Source organism: Pleurodeles waltl, chromosome 7 (genome assembly GCF_031143425.1).
Source record: "Pleurodeles waltl isolate 20211129_DDA chromosome 7, aPleWal1.hap1.20221129, whole genome shotgun sequence".
NCBI classification, from domain to species: Eukaryota; Metazoa; Chordata; class Amphibia; order Caudata; family Salamandridae; genus Pleurodeles; species Pleurodeles waltl.
In genome coordinates this window covers 58,487,183-58,500,704 of record NC_090446.1, presented here as the reverse complement: position 1 = coordinate 58,500,704, position 13,522 = coordinate 58,487,183, and the positions used below count along the sequence as shown (strand labels likewise).

General features: G+C 42.6%; 1 protein-coding gene across 2 annotated transcripts in view; it reads left to right on the top strand.

The window, feature by feature from the left end:
* The window catches only part of LOC138303625 (early activation antigen CD69-like), a 47,438-nt gene that overhangs the window by 22,566 nt on the left and 11,350 nt on the right, over nt 1-13,522 (top strand). For both annotated transcript variants that reach the window (XM_069242921.1, XM_069242922.1), the window contains exon 3: nt 947-1,182. In XM_069242921.1, coding sequence (XP_069099022.1) covers nt 1,117-1,182 — 66 coding nt within the window. In that variant the 5' untranslated portion in view covers nt 947-1,116. The remainder of the gene's footprint in view (nt 1-946; nt 1,183-13,522) is intronic.

Genomic DNA, 13,522 nt, shown 5'->3' with positions numbered 1-13,522 from the left:
GTGAGGATGTTTAACAGTGTTGGGATGTGCAGCTTCACATCAGTGGTACAGTGTTGATGTCCTTAAGAAATCTAAACCTCTCATTACATTTGTGTTACTTCTAGAACAATATTTGGGGGCATAGCTTCAGTGGGTGTGTTTGGGGTGTTACACCCTCCTAACTGTTGTATTTTCTGATGACTAGTTGGGTACATGTGCTCTCAGTCAGGTATGGTAAGATGTCTTTCGGATTTTACCTGGGAGTTTTGCAATGCACACTGACAAAAACACACTCTCATCTCTGGTTTGAAAGTCCTCAAAATGTTGGCTATTTTACAAAATGTTGTTTCTCTCACTTAGTCTCTAGTCGGCATTCCTGCCTTTCTCCATTGGCCATTAAGCCCCTCACATGCTCCCTACTTGTCATATATTGTAGTTTAACATTATATGTCAGCATGATTGTTGGGAAATCTGAGGTCACAAATCCCTCAATCGTACTGACCAAGCCAAGCCCCTGACAATATCACTCCTTGTTTATAAAACTTGCTGTGGCCTAACAGTGAGATCTGCCAACCTTGGAGCTGGTGGACCAAGTTCGAGTCTTGACTTTGGCTCAAGATCCTGTGATTCCTGGAAAACCACTTAATTTCTCTGCGCCTACCAAAAATGAATGTTTTCTTGTGTAATGTAACTGGTCCTCATGTAAAGTCCTCCAATAAAATTGGGTCATTTTTGCACTATATAAAACAGAAAAAAAGATATTCAGTTGCTCACTTATCTCTCTGTCCCCACTTATCACACTCTCAACCAATGTACACAACTCCCTCCTTTTGTCACAGGGTCCGCCTTCTAGTCCTTGTGGTGACACTCCCTTCCTGCTGGCATTATCATAGGGCAAATTGTTTCTACGAAAAATAATTGGATGTTAATGCTGATGAATATACATCTTAATTTCATGTTTTAACAGTGTCAAAACCACATCAGCTTTCTAAAGACCGAGTACATGCTATCTATGTACAAAGCAGTGTGGACCAGGGTAAGGACCCTAGGACTCAAGGGCGCCGCACCTGTGACGACGGCTGGATCTGGTACAGCAGCAAGTGCTACTATTTTTCTGAAGCAGAAGGAAACTGGACCATGGCCAATGACTCATGTACAACACTCAACTCCTTGCTGGTTGTGATTGACAACCAACTCGAACTGGTAAGGAGAGAGGGAATCCAGCACCTACTGTCCACCACCCCCACTGTTAACCTTAAAACCCTTCACTCACATCAAGGGTAAATGACATGCTTGTTAATATTTTGTGACCAAGAAGAGGTGGTTTTTTTAGGTTTCAACATCACTGATAGGTGTAGCAATAATGTCACCAGACATGATATTATATGACCTCTTTCCCTGTGATGCCATTACTGGTAAAGACAACACATGACTTTAACCACTTTGTGATTCTGGTCATGTCTGTTTTTCTGTTTATGACTCACTTAGCTTGTCTGCCAGCACTGGACACACTTGGAGCCAAATGCCAGCATTAAACAAACTGTCAGCTGTCACCAGAGACTAGAGGAGAGATTGAAGAGAGTGAAGGGTGCCGGTTTGGCAAGCCACCCTCCTCAAAAGACAGATATTAAAAGACACACAGGAACAGCGTTTTAAAAATAGTCAGCAGCAAATCTGAAGATCTGTTATGTCCATTGACAATGTGACAACATGTGGGATGGGTTTGCCATACGGGGTTTGAAGATCGGTCTGGTAAATGCATCGCAAAGCATAAGGAGGAAGGTAGCCTCACCCATGGCACCGTTAGCTACATATTGCCTATGATGAAGCTACAGGGCCAGCTAGTTGTGCAAACATTCACAGATGGTAGTAAAGGTAGCTTGAGATGCAACTACACACAGGCACAGATCCCCCTAGAAGTGACTATTAGTCTGTGTTATTGGCACATCAGATTTGGGTGCACCTGACTTAGGTACACCCCACAACTGATTGCATGTCTTTTCTTGGCATGTCCTTGTGTTTGGGAATACCAGCATTGTGCACATCCATTAGCATGTTTACACAACACCATGCACAACACGTTGCTGGAAGGAACTGTTAACTTATTGTTTTCACTGCTGAAGCAGTCAGGGCACGGAGCACCACAGCACTGGCTCTCTGGAGGCAATGTTTATTTTATCAAAGGCCAACAGCAGGACTTAACAGCTAGAGAACTCTGATGGAAAATCAGGTGTCAATAGAATTCACTCAGTTGCAGAAGCCAACCATCCAAATTGACAAGGTTGGCATATATGTACCACGTAGATGCAATATTTCAGATGATGTCCGCCATCTGCCTTAAGTCTGGATCTTTATATGATACCAGTAGCAGCTCCTCCGCTATGTCAGAGGAGCGTCACCCCACCCCCGCCAGCCAGCGGCAACTGCTGCAAATCCTTTAACAAGGAAAGAATAATAAACGAAGGCCCATATTTTACTTTTTAAAGCAAAACTGCGCAAATGCAGCATTCCATGTTTTTTTGGGTCCCAGTTGCAAAATGACATGAACTGCAAGTGGTTGAAGCACCAGTCAGAGATCTCTGCGCTTACATTTTAATATGTAATGATCCACCGCCAGTGCGTGGTGGCATCTGGTCCATTGCTGAATGAGTCGTCCCAAGCTTCATTCTACACAGTCATGGGGTGATGCTAAAATAAAATACAAACTATTGTAACAAATTAATAATCCCTGTCTATAAGTAAATAGAACAAGTTTGCAGTAACGTATGAAATAGCTCAGCAAAATAACAGTGCCATTTTGTGGACAACTTAACTGCACCACAAAAATTCCTAAATCTTTATGATTCAAGTTTTCATTTATAAGTCAAGTGTCCGTAACTTTACAAAAACTTTTCTAAACTGACTTTTATGTCTGCTTCTTATGTCTGCTCACTTGACAGTCTAGATCTTAATGGCATCCTTTACCCATTTCTATTCGCTCCCCACTTTGGCTGGTATATAATCAGAAGCACAAGATGATGAACTGGTTTGTACTAGTCAAGATCACATAATTGCCCACATTAAGCGTTTCTGAATTTAGGTGCTGGCGAACAAGAGAGCTGGAACTCCTTGGTCTGTGTGGAACCCGGTACCCGAATCTGGCAACTACAAGGTCTGTGTGCAGAATGGGGACTAACCAGATGGACCTGGGAACACTGTGCCATTTCCCATGTGTTTCCCACATACCAGGGACAAAGAGGCTAACATTTTTGGCCTGCTCAACATACTAAACGTTCAGTTGAAAGAGAAGTGGCAGTAAGGGTTTGGAAGAAGGAGTCCGGTAATGGCCTGGACTTGACTAGGTGGAGAAATGTATGCCTTCCCACCATGATGCAGCAAGTCAACATGCGATGTCACCAAGTCCACAATTAATAGATCCGGAGTCATGGCCTGGGATTGCCAGATCTGGAATTGGCACACTCAGTAGTTTTGGGAGTAGAGACACAAGGGCAGTTATTATGGGGCCGGGAGGGGTCTATTCCATCTAGAGTTACCACTTTGAGGTGAAATAACACCACCTGCAATCTGGTTCAGTGTCAATAAATAAGGGAGGTAGTTTCTCCATGAACTGTTTTTGGGGCTTGTGTGCAGGAGTATAGGGGTCTGCATGTCTGGATGCTGTAAGCAGACATGATTGACTTGTGTTAGGAGAAAGTCCATTGGATCAATTTGTGGAGTCAGTTCATACCTATCACCAAGTCATGTGAAAAACCTTTCCTATCTTTGTGTAGCAGTGATACTGTGAATGTGGCAGATGTTTTCATAGAGTGACTTCCTGAAGAACTTCACCTATGTAAATATGTTCGATTTGATCTTTGATAGATCACATTGAAAATGGCATTGTCTGTAAAATTCTGTTACTATAAGCCATGAGGTCTTGGCTGGATGTGCACTCATAGCTATCAACTAGTTCAAATATGCTTAATACTTAGATGAGCGAATCTCCACATGACAGAACCAACTTTAGCTGCCTGGCATAGCTTGTACTATCAATATGTAGACAGGGGTACTCTTTGGCTGTTGCTTCTCGTGTCAGCCCACCTTCAGCATCCTTGTTTGCCACTGATTGATGCTAAATGCCATTCGTGAGATAGGGAGGCTTCCTTGTGCACCAGAAGAAGGCTCTGTGTTGTCTTGCATTACTCATGGATGATAAATCATCCATGCATTGCAGTCAGGGATCTACAATACAACAAAATGCCCACTGCTGTGATTGATGCCAATCTGTTACAGGTCCAGGATAAGTCTGATGCCACCTGCCTCCTTATGCTGAACTGAGTCATTTAATCCACCACAATCTACTCACCTCTCTGGCCGTCCTGATACCTCTGTGAGGTACAGTCTGTTTCCACTCCCATCCAAAAGCTCTAGGAGGAGCTGATCCCTGCAGGCGCTGCAGGATACATTGTGCAACGTCAGAAGCAGTCTTCAAGCATTACCCAAGTATAAAGCAACTCTCTGCACCACCCACCATGGACCAGAGGAGTGAACACGAAGGAAATGCTGTGCAGGATGTGCCAGCACTGCAGATTGTGAATCTGGTGCACCCAGGCACCAGGGTTTGAGTACAAACCTCTCCTGTGAAGAAGGAAAAGTGCAGAGAGCCAGGTAGGGCCCAGGTAGAAGAGTTGACTTGGAGTCTGTTCATGACACATTTGTGCTTACAAAGGCCCAAGTAGCTGAGGTTTTTGCAGAATCCAGACGAGGGATGGAATAACATTTCAACAGCTCACAGCTGCTAATGTTTACAGGCAGCTAGAGCACATGTTGCATGAGGCTGAAGGGGCATGTTGGCACCTGCACTCTGATGCCCAAGAGAGTGCTGGCACCGTCACTCATCCTGAAGTTGCTGTTCCTTGGCCCCTGGTGAAGAAGGGCAGAGGTGGGCAGATTTCTTCATTGATGCGAATCCACTGGTTGCCACTTCTGTTTCTTTTCAATATTTATGAACCCACATTAAACAAAGAAAAAAAATATGAAGTTTACATTTCATGTGTCACACGACAGCCCCTACAAGTGTCAATGACCACTCAAAGGGTAGTGGCGTAGCGCGGACCCCAGCGGCCCTACTGCAAGTAAAGAAATGTAGGCCGGTCCCTCACAAGAAGGCAGGGAAAGAGGGCCCTAGCTGACCTGGAGTGACTTCGGATCGCTGGGCACAGAAGGCACTGCCCAGTGACAGTTTCCCTTCCGTAGATTTTCACTTACCCCACTGTCGAACTTCTACTTATTTCCTTGAACTCTTTCTTGCATTTTGTTTCCTCTCTTTCCTCCCTTTTACCATTTCCTCTTTTCCTTTCCAATGTCCTCCCTCACCCACTTCTCCTTCATCTGTTTTGTGTAGGTCCACCCTTCACTTACACCCAACTTCCTTTTACTCTCCGTCCTCTCATTGTCCTTCCTCTCTTTCTGAATCATGTCTATATCTTGACATTGCTTCCTGCTTATCCTGGTTTTTCAAACCTCCTAATTTGTGACTCATATACATGACATGCTCTTCTTCATCCAGCCTCTCTCATGGTTCTCCTTTCGCTCTCATCCCTACTTATTTACCTATATGTCCCATTTTCCCTCTCCTTGTGACCTTTAACCCGCTCCTTTTATTTTCTCCTTTTCTACCTTATCCTCTACTCTGTTTTTTTTGCTCCACCTTTCTATCGCATCATCAGAGCTCATAATGTTGCTCTTTCTCTTATCGCCTCTCTCTCCTCCAAGTCTCTTTCCTCACCTCACCCTCCCCATCTCTTTATTGCTATTATTTCTGGCCTTACTTCTCTCCTTCTTCTCCTGTCCCTTCTCTTGATTTCCAATGTTTGTCCTTTTATTCTCTCCCCTCCCATCTCTTACGAGTGTCCGTCTCAACCAAGTCCTTTTTTCTCTCCATGCTTCTGCTCTTTCTTCTGCTCTCCCCTTCGTATCCTCTTTGGCCACAACCTCACCCTTTCCTACCACTTCCTACCTTTCCCCTCTGCTGTTGCTTCCAGTTGCCCACTTCTTTCATCCTTTTCCTCTTCACTTCTCACTGGTATCCCACACCTCCATCTTCGTTCTCTTTTTGCTTCATCTTTTCCCTTGCTGAGCTTGTCCTTTCATTCCCCTTCTGGTCTGTCCATTATCTTCTTCCTCATGATAAGCAGAGGTTTGCCAGTGGCAGTGTGGGGCATCTGACTGCCTACCTCAGCACACACACACCTTTGAAGTGTTGCACCTTTGTGCAAAGGTGTGTGTGTGTGTGTGTGTGTGTGATGTGCTGAACAGGCTGTGTATTGGATGGCTGCCCTTCCAGTAACAAATTCTATGCCTAGACCTAAGCATAATGGTAGGAAAAGTTAGGAGAAATTATAAGATTGCTCCATGTTAACCCCTGCATGAGTGAGGGGGCGTTTTTTCCGCCATTGTTAGTAGGTAAGACTTGGCATCAAAACCATGAATAATAGCACAGGAAGACTCGTGTACCACCCAAGAGACACCCCCTTGATGCAAAGTAACAAGAAGCATCAAAACGCCCTTTTTGCTTTAATGGATAAAGGGATTTTATTTGCAATGACTGATTCTCTGTCACACCCCAAAGCTTTACAAACAGACATTTGTGCCTTTATTAGCTCAACTCAGTTGCTGCTCATTGTTGCTTATTCCCTAATCTCTGTTTTTTTGCGGTGTCTTTATATGTCTCCTTTTGCTTAAAGAAGAATCTGGTGAGGTCCCCCTTCTGATCCAGGCGAGGATCACTTCATAAAGTTGTGCTTGAAGTGGGAAGCCCTGGAGAAGGGAAACTTTGGATTCACTCTGCCCTGGCAATCCCTTTTCAAACAAAACTCCAGGACCTCCACTTTGTAACCAGAGAGAGAAAGCTCTTGAAGCAAGATTGGGAGGAGGTTTAAGGAACATTAGAATAGACACAATAGTTTAATGTCTCCCTGTGGGTTGTATGAGACAATGTCAGGTACAAAACTACAGTGGCACTTGAATATCCGGTCAAAAACACTATGAACCAGGATATCGAGTTAACACACTTTTTATGTACAATCTTTCTATGCAAACTGCAAAAATATCGACAAAAAATTGTGCAGTAGAATATCTTAAAAATGACAGTTTATCGATGTACACATGCATGTAATGCATTTAAAAGATTAAAGTTGATTAATAACATAATTAAAAAGAAATAGCTTTAATTATTAATATAAAAATATATATTTAAAAAATATATAAACAGCAATTAAACAATTACAAATACATGAACAGTTATTAACAATAATTTCAATATTAAAATTAACTCACCACATATAACAGAGCATATATCAATTTTAATTAAACAAATAATTAAAAAAGCAATGAACATTATCTTTTTTTAACAGATAATTTAAAGATACAAATTATAGTTTTCTATTTTATATCCAACGTATGTAAAAGCAGGGAAAGTGTACACTTTGGAGGCCTTAGATTTACTATTCCCACTCCAGCCTAACCAGAATCAGAGAATAAGGTGACCTTTGGAGGGGTTAGATTTACTATTCCCATTCCAACCTAACCAGAAACCGGGAATACAGTGACCTTTGGAGGGGTTAGATTTACTATTCCCACTCCAACATAACCAGAATCAGGGAATAAGGTGACTTTGGAGGGCTTAGATTTACTATTTCCTCTCCAATCCTAGCAACAATAGGGAAAGTGATGGACTTTAGAGGGGTTTCATTTAGTATTCCCTCTCTAACATAAGCAACAGTAGGGAAAGTTTTGAGCTTTCAAGGGGTGAAATGTAATATTCCTACTTCACTGTAAAGAAAAACATTGAAAGTGTTGGACTTTGAAGGGGTTATTTCCACTCCAATTGAAGCAATAACAGGAAAAGGTATTAGTTTTACTATTCCTTCTGCAATATCAAGAAACGCAGGGACAGTGCTGGACTTTGAAGGGGTTAGATATACTATTCCCACTCCAATGTAAACAAAAGCAGTGAAATTGTTGAACTTCGGAAGGGTTATTCCCATTCCAATCGAAGCAATAGTAGGGAAAGCGTTGAACTTTGAAGGGGTTAGATTTACTATTCCCACTCGAATCTAAACAATAATATTGAAAGTGTTGGACTTTTAAGGGGATAAGTTTACTATTTCCACTCCAAAGTATTGGAAAGCATGGAACGTTTTCGGATTTTAAAGGGCTACATGTATTATTCCATGGGAAACCAGGGAAAGTGTTGGACTTTTAGGACTTAGTTCCTATTCCCACTCCAACTTAACCAAAAGCAGGGACAGTGTTGGACTTTGGAAGGGATGGATTTACTATGTGCAATCCAATCTGAATAACAGGCGGAAAGGTGTTGGACTTTGGAGAAGTTAGATTTACTATTCCTACAGCAATGTAAGCAAAAGCAGGGAGAGTGTTGACTTTACGAGGGTTTGCATTTACTAATCAGACTTCCATCTAATCAACAGTAGAATCCTTCTGTGACTTCGGATGGGGTTATATTTACTATTCCCAAGTCATGGTAAAACAGTAGGAAAAGTGTCAGACTTTGGAGGGTGACATTTACTCCCCACTCCAATCTAAACAAACGTCGGGAAGTGCAGGACTTTGGAGGGGTTATATTTACCACTCCACTAACTAAACGTTTCAAAAATGTAAAAACATAACAAAATAAATATTTAAACATAACAATATATTTATTTGAATTGTGAGGTTTGGGTGACCAGTATGATATGGCTGTGGGCCCCATCGTGCAATACACTCCTAAATACCATCTTGGATCTAGTCAGGTACGTTTACTTAACCTTAAGCTCAACCTTGGGAGCTGTGGCTGTGGCTCTGAGCAGCAAGGCTTAGCAAAGGAGCAGCGTGTAAAGCATTTAACAGCACCAAACTATGTAATAAGGAAATACCACAACAGGAAAGAGACACAACAAAAAATTATAAATACAGCGTATAGTCTTATGAATTTTTAGAATCCTTGATCATCAAAATCTACCACAGGGTTCTGGAGGTATGATTTTTTGAAAGCATTAAATAACTTTAATTTCAACCACAAACAAGCATTGGTCAATTAAAAAATAGAAAGCTTTTTAAAAGTTTGAAAACGTTAATAGGCATACTCTGACCGAGTTGCATGACCAATTCTTACAGGGCAGAGGATGAGGACGCCAGAAAGGATACTTTGGACAGTTTCCTGTCCCCCAGAGCGTCTTTGGAGCAAAATCCAAACTTAAAAGAGCACCCACCAGAAACGACAATGGAGTGGTCCTGATTCTCAGGGATGGAGGCAAAGGAACCACAAGGATACTGTGCGGTCAATGGGGTACAATTCCGGGTGAGTCCTCTGTCCATGGGTGAGGTGTGGCAACTTTAGCCACCGATCTTGGGGTCCCATGAAGTCCTCTTTGCCTTTGTGAAGCCACTGGACTAGCTGGGGCATAAAGTGGCACATTTCTAAAAGTTGCTTTACTCTAAAAGTGATATAAATGTCAATTTGGCCATCAAGTTGCATTTAATGCCACAATAAATTAGAGGTAATTGATACCTTAGATAACCCAGTTAGGTAGTCCCATTCAGGAGTTAGCCAGGTTGGGGCTAAACGGATACCCTGTGTTAGCCTATGGGGCCACTAACTTTATTCACACCAAAAATTACAATTTGGAAGTTTTGCTGCTAAGACCTATCAAAAATATATATATTAATTAACAAAATACAGCTCCCTGCAATAGGGCTGTATAGTCCTTCCTTAGAGGAGACATATGTACTGTTAAGGAATAAGGTGACTTTGCCATTAATGGTAATGGCAAATTCGAGCTGCCAGTGTGAATCTGCCTTTGCAGTTTGCAGTGGCAGGCTGGTGGCCATGTTTTCACTCTGTCACACGAAGTGTGGCACAAGCAGTCCTGCAGTCCAGAGGGTACACTCTGTCTTACATGCCCTGGGCACCATATACTAGGGACTTATAAGTAAGTCAGTACTTGTCAGTTGGGAGCACCCAATTCAATATAACTTTTCTAAAGGGACTGAGCTCTGCACTGAGATAACTGAGGCCTGGATAGCAGGCCTCCGAACACTCTCAGAGTAGAAAAACCAGCAGCTATTAGTCCTAATGGGTGCAAAAAGTGTGGAAGAAACCTGTAAAAAGCCTGTTTCTTTTCACAAATCAATACAATTAAATGAATTACAAAAATACAAATTTCATGTTTGAAATTTCAAAATATAAATGGGACATTGCAAATATTAAAAAACTATATACTTCTGTCCATTCAACTGCACAACAAAAGCATATTTTATTGTAGTTTTCATGTTCAATTAGATGTGAATTTTAGAAATGTTCTCAGTTTGCATGTTAATTTAATTTACAGGATGTCTATTTAGATTGTATCTTATATAATAGCACTATGGCATTTTGCCCATTACAAAGTGGGGCTAAGTTTTGCATATACCCATGGCAAACGTTGAAGTCTTTTCTCACTGTTGTCCTTTGTGTTTTTATTCAGGGGTTGTTGGGCACAAATCAGTTTGACAAAGGCTGTTGTCAAAATGTGTAACTGACTGATTAAAATATTTTGGAACGGTAATATTGGAGTGCTGATTTCTTTCTTGGTGGGACTAGATATATATATATATATATATATATATATATATATATATAGTGTTAGACTTTTCATCCTTGGCGTGGTCTCCCTTAACTTTTTGCCTCTGTTCCCCAGGTTGTTGATGTGTGCTGGACTCTGATTTTACTGTTTTTGTTACTCTGGGCACTTTACCACTGCTAACCAGTGCTAAAGTGCAAGTGCTCCTGTTTAAAATATGTACGTAAACAGTTCTCCATGTTAAGTCCCTAGTAAAGTGACCTAGAGGTGCCCAGGGCCTGTAAATCAAATGTTACTAGTGGGCCTGCAGCACTGGTTGTGCCACCCTCACAAGTAACCCTGTAATTTTGTCTCAGACCCGCCGCTGCACTGTCTGGAAGTGTATTTTTACACTGTAAATTCGACTTGACAAGTGTACCCACTTGCCAGGCCTAAACCTTCCCTTTTCGTACATGTAAGGCACCCGTAAGGTAGGCCCTAGGTAGCCCCAAGGGCAGGATGCAGTGTATGGATAAGGTAGGACATATAGTAAAGTGGTTTATATGTCCTGACAGTGAAATACTGCCAATTTCGTTTTTCACTGTTGCAAGGCCTGTCTCTCTCATAGGATAATATGGGGGCTACCTTTAAATATGATTAAAGTGTAGATTTCCCTAGAGAGTAGATGGACATGTGGAGTTCGGGGTCCCTGAACTCACAATTAAAAAATACATCTTTTAGTAAAGTTGATTTTAAGATTGTGCGTTTGAAAATGCCACTTTTAGAAAGTGAGCATTTTCTTGTTTAAACCATTCTGCGATTCTGCTGTGTTTGTGGATTCCCAGTCTGGGTCAGTTTGACAGTTGGGTTGTTTTTCACCTCACACCAGACAGTGACACAAAGGGAGCTGGGGTGTAACCTGCATTTCCTGATTAGCCATCTCTGCTAGGAGGGAGGGGTGGAGTGGTCACTTTCATCTGAAAGGACTGTGCCTGCCTCTGACAATGCAGACTCCAACCCCCTGGTGTGTGTCTGAGGCCTTGCCTGGGCAAGGCAGGATTTCACAAGTAGGTGTGAGTCCCCTTTGAAGAAAGGTGACTTCAAAGACTAAAATGGGTATAAGAAGGGCACCCAAATCTACAGACTTTAGAAACACTTCTGGAACCAAGAGGAACCTCTGCCTGGAGAAGAGCTGATAGCTGAGGAAGAAGTGTTGCCCTGCCTGTGACTGTGCTTTGTGGAGCTTTCCTGCAGTGTTGCTTCTGCCAGAGTAAGAGGGCAAAGACTGGACTTTTTGTGCCTTCCATCTTGTGAAGAAATCTCCAAGGGCTTGAGTTAGAGCTTGCCTCCTGTTGTTTGAAGTCTCAGGGACAGCAAAGACTTCTCTCTGCCAGCACCTGGAGTCTCGGGAGAGACTCCTGCCCTGACAAGTGGTGCCCTATCCAGTTCCTGGGCCCTTGAAAGGAAAGCTGGTGGAAATCTAAGGAAATCGACTTCGGACGACTCCGGACCGACGCTGCTGCTGAATCCGGTAACGCCGCCTGCACCCGACGCCGTGACCTTCGCTGGAACGCGACGCTCTTCGCAGGCCCGACGCCACAGCCGCCCCGCTGAAGTCCGCGACTCCGTGGAAGTCGTCGCACCACGTCGTGACTGACGCCGCTCGAAGTGCATGGATTCAACGTTTTGCACAGATGCCGCGATCTCCGACTTCGCACATCGGCTTGTTTCCATTCTTCACCAAAGGTACTGTACTTGGGGGTCTACACGACTCCGTGTCCAGCGTGGCTGGTGTCGGCTTGTTGGGAACGACTCCGTCACGACGCCGTGTTAACATCTCATCGAAGCATTTTTGTTTCTAAGCGCTATTTTTGAGTTAAATCTCTAAAAAATTCATAACTTGACTTGTGTATGTCGGATTTTTGTCGTTTTGGACTTGTTTTGTTGAGATAAATATTTCCTATTTTTCTAAACCGGTGTTGTGTCATTTTGTAGTGTTTTCATTAAGTTACTGTGTGTGTTGGTACAAATACTTTACACCTAGCGCTCTAAGGTTAAGCCTACTGCTCTGCCAAGCTACCAAGGGGGTAAGCAGGGGTTAGCTGAGGGTGATTCTCTTTTACCCTGACTAGAGTGAGGGTCCTTGCTTGAACAGGGGGTAACCTGACTGTCAACCAAAGACCCCATTTCTAACATATATATATATATAGATATACATACACACACATTATGTCTCAGAGGTCAAGGATATGCTCAGACACTGCTGCAGATTTGCAGGTAATCATTTGTTAGGGCCTGCTTCTCCCTACGTATTTGGGCCCCAGAAGGGCCTTTCTCACGGGTTACGGGGGTTCAGCACACCCAAAGTAAAATAGTCAAAAAATTAAACATAAGTAAAGGGTTATCAGTGTTACAAACTGAGTAGAAAACAGTGGCAACCATCTTGGAGTGCTGTGCTCATACTATGTTGTTAATGTAGGACATGAAAATAAAAGTGACCAAGAGATTGCATGAAATAGACATACCCCTCCAATACTAAATATCATACAGTGCAATAGCTTGCCCCCCTTCACATATCATCAAGCAAATAGATGTCATGGCTAAATTTGTGAAGAGCGTGGCCACACATACAGTCAATATATACTGTGTGCAGGGGAAAAATATCCGCATTTTTGGCATATATATTCAAACGGTACTAGTAAGAGACATCACAGACTGACAATATATCTTTTCTCAGGCTCAGAGGTCATGTACGATGCACCGGTTAGAGTCCCACAGTTTAGTATATAATAAGTGTTATGATCGTACTGCTGCCCTTGTGAGATAAGTCTACATACCAGGACCAACTTGCATCAAATACAACAGACATTGTAACTGGTGTAATCCCCAGACTATAGTCCTGCAGACATATTTACAAAGCATAAGTAAGAAGAGAACTGCATACATCTTACACATGTGGACTG